At 40.2% G+C, this 3982-nt stretch overlaps 1 protein-coding gene across 1 annotated transcript; it reads left to right on the top strand.

Annotated features, from left to right (window-relative positions):
* The first annotated feature begins 2072 nt into the window (after positions 1-2072).
* LOC121464505 (probable C-C chemokine receptor type 3) lies at positions 2073-3152 on the top strand. Its single transcript, XM_041677537.1, has one exon. The coding sequence runs from the start codon at positions 2073-2075 to the stop codon at positions 3150-3152; it is 1080 nt and encodes a 359-aa protein (XP_041533471.1).
* The last annotated feature ends 830 nt before the right edge of the window (positions 3153-3982 follow it).

Here is a 3982-nt window from a genome sequence, read left to right as displayed (position 1 = left end):
CATTCAGAGGGTCGAGTTTGATCCCATGCTCATTCAGTCCCAGTCCAGCTGGCTTTGGTGAGCTCCCATTAGCTCAGGCACACTGTTTCAGTGAGTGGACAACCTCTCACGATCCTAACTTCCTTGGTCATATTCTCCCTCCTTCTGCTCTTCAACTGGACCTTGGGAGCTCAGTCCTGTGCTCTGATGTCGGTTTCTGTAGAAAGTGTGGCACATCTACACATTAGAATACTACTCAGCGGAAAAACAAAACAAAACAAAACAACAATGACATCTTGAATTTTGCATGCAAATGGATGGGAACAGAAAACACTATCGTGAGTGAGATAACTCAGACCCAAAATATGAATATGGTATGTACTCACTCATTAGTGGATTCTAGCCATAAACAAAGGACATTGAGCCTATAGTTCGTGATCCCAGAGAAGCTAAGTAATAAAGTGAACCTAAAGAGAAACATATATAGATCCTCCTGGAAATTGGAAGCAGACAAGGTTGCCAGGCAAAAGTTGGGAGCATGGGGGGGGTGTGGGAGGATAGGGGAAAGAGGAGAAGGGGAGAGAGAAGGGAGAAGGAAAGGATAGGGGAGAGCTTGAGGGATTGGGATGGCTGAGATGGAGGAAGGGCGGATATTGGAACGGGGAAGAAGATATCTTAATTAAGGGAGCCATTTTAGGGTTGGCAAGAGGCTTGGTTCTGGAGGGGTTCCCAGGAATCCATGGGGATGTCCTCTGCTAGGACCCTGGACAGTGGAGGAGAGGGTGCCTGAACTGGCCTTGTCCCATAGTCAGACTGATGACTGCCTTGAATATCACCCTAGAACCTTCGTCTGGCGACGGATAAGATGTTTTAGACAATCCCCTTCCTATACCCACTAGCTCACCATCTCTTTAGTGAAAGAGAAGCTCTTGGAATATCATTGCTTACCTTAATACCACCAGGAGCCAGAGAAAAGACAGCCACTGAGGAAAATGCTGCTTAAATTATACTTATTTCAATGCTCAATAATCATAATAAGAATAGCTAAACTTAAAATGACTACATTAAATTACTGACAAGAGGATTGCATATATAATATATATCACATATATATTATGTATAATGGAGAGAAACTAAAACTCTATCAAACTTTTATACTTCCTTACTTGTAGTAGTAGGAGCGGCGGGACTGCGTCCCCAGCACCCCAGCCACCTGCTAGCTTATGCCTCGAAATAATTACACGGACACCGTATTCTTTTAAACACTGATTGGCCCATTAACTCTAGCCCTTATAGGCTAATTCTCATATCCCGATCAACCCATCTCTAATAATCTGTGTAGCATCAGTCTTACCGGGAAAGATTCTAGCCTATGTCCATCCTGGGCCTCAGAGAGCAGAGCTATCGCATCTGCCCGGGAGAGGGGAGCATGGCGTCTCTGAGCTCACTTCCTCTTCCTCCCAGCACTCTGTTCTGTTTATTCCACCCACCTATGTTCTAACCTATCAGGCCAAGCAGTTTCTTTATTTAATTAACCAATGACCTTCCTCCATCACTTACTAGAAAATTTCAGATAATAACTGTTTCAGTAAGTATCAGTTTCCCCATTAAGTGTTTTGGACATGTTAATCAAAAGACCCAAGAAAAGTGGTTATCATTAGTAATACCATAAACATTTTGCAATTAATATGAAGGTAGTGATTTTGAAAGTCATAATATATAAAATAAAAATTTTTAAATGTGTTAAAATATTCAGTAGTAATAATAATTACATGCAGCAATGGGTCATATCATTATTATTCTTTTCATTCCTCAGTTCAAAACTTTGAATTTCCTTCTTCAATTACTTTCAGAAATTATATTCCCATTCTTTGCCACCAGCCACAGCATTTCTGTTTCCTTTTCTATCATGAATCATGATGACTTTGAGAACTGCAGAATTTCTCATCCTGATCCCTACTCAGATCATTTCAGATATATCTTTTAAAATATATACTAAACAAGTTTTAACATGAGTTTCTTAATTGAATAATCAACTGGTATGTTTCACACAGTTATTTTTTATTTTTTTTTTCTATTACAGAGACCAGTGAATGGCATTCCACATAAATAAAACCGAGAACATGGCTGAAAGCTTTGAGACCACACCCTATGATTATGATTGGGCAACACCCTGTGAAAAAGTCAGCATCAAGGAGCTGGGGTCATGGCTCCTACCTCCACTGTACTCCCTGGTATTCATCATTGGTCTCCTAGGCAACATGGTGGTTGTGTTGATCCTCATAAAGTACAGGAAGCTCCAAATTATGGCTAATATCTACCTGCTCAATTTGGCAATTTCTGACCTGCTCTTTCTCTTCACCGTTCCATTCTGGATTCATTATGTTACGTGGAATGAATGGGGTTTTGGCCATCACATGTGTAAAGTGATCTCTGGGTTTTATTACCTTGCCTTGTACAGTGAGATCTTTTTCATCATCCTGCTGACAATTGATAGGTACCTGGCCATTGTTCATGCTGTGTTTGCCCTGAGAACCCGGACTGTGACTTTTGCTACCATCACCAGCATCATCACCTGGGGACTGGCAGGGCTGGCCGCATTCCCTGAATTTATCTTCTATGAGTCCCAAGGCAACGATGGAGAACATTTCTGCGGTCCTCATTACCCAGATGGTGAAGAAGACAGCTGGAAGCGTTTCCATGCTTTGAGAATGAATATCTTTGGTCTAGCTCTCCCTCTTCTCATTATGGTTATCTGCTACTCAGGAATCATTAAAACTCTGCTGAGATGCCCCAATAAAAAAAAGCACAAGGCCATCCGGCTTATTTTTGTTGTCATGATAGTCTTTTTTATTTTTTGGACCCCGTACAACCTGGTTCTTCTTCTCTATGCTTTTCACAACACATTTTTGGAGAACAGCTGTCAACAGAGCAAACACCTGGACCTGGCCATGCAGGTGACTGAGGTGATTGCCTACACCCACTGCTGTATCAACCCAATCATCTATGCCTTTGTTGGCGAGAGGTTCCGGAAACACCTTCGGCTTTTTTTCCACCGACATGTGGCAATCTACCTGGGGAAATATATTCCATTCCTTCCTGGTGAGAAAATGGAAAGAACCAGTTCTATTTCCCCATCAACTGGGGAGCAAGAAATCTCTGTGGTGTTTTAGTTGGGCAGAGAAAACTTGCCCAGATTATATGAACTGGGGAATGAAGCAAACACATGAAGTCAATCACAATGATCTTTAATTCAGTCTTTTGTCCTGTCCATGTAGCACTGATGATCTCAAAGACCTTAAAGCACACATAGTGACTTCAGTATATCTTCATGTACCCTGTGGTCATGACCAGAGGCCATTTGACAATTCATCAAACGTGAAAACAATAGCTATTCTTGAGTCTTTGAAGAGTTGCATATATTCTGATTTACATAAGTGTTAAATACTCTATTTAGCATCAGTAGGTAGGTTTAAAAAATTTAAACTTCTACTTCACCCATCTTTTGACATCAGTGAAATGTTTCACAAAATGCATTTACTTCATTCCCTAATGTAAGTAGTTCCTTTTTCTCTTGAATGATTTTTCTCTTAGTTATCATTATTATTTGTGTAAGGACAATTACTCTTGCAGAAGACTGGATGTTGTATCTTGTTTAATTATTATTAAAAGTCAAATGAATTCCTATTCATGTCAGGTGATCATATTTTTCATTAGTGACTGAGAACATTCTGGAAGGAACACATTGTCCTCCCTAATGTCAATTTTACATTGGAGCCATATGTATTGAGGAGTCCAGGTGTGGTACTCTAGTTCAATTCCTCTAAACTTGACATCATAAGTACCTGGAGGGTACTTTAATCCATGAATATATAATTCCAATTGTAGAAGAAGAGTAGAGATTTGGAGATAGGCATCAAAAGTAACAAATACATTAAATTGGAAGAAAAATCCTTTTTCACCTGGCCTCACATACCAAGAAGATCAAATACAAGAAAAGTTC

The sequence above is a fragment of the Microtus oregoni genome, unplaced genomic scaffold, assembly GCF_018167655.1.
Source record: "Microtus oregoni isolate MIOR12 unplaced genomic scaffold, Mior012 000028F_ref0000031, whole genome shotgun sequence".
Classification (NCBI taxonomy): Eukaryota; Metazoa; Chordata; class Mammalia; order Rodentia; family Cricetidae; genus Microtus; species Microtus oregoni.
Note: the sequence above shows the minus strand (reverse complement) of the source record. Positions and strands in the feature narration are given on the sequence as shown.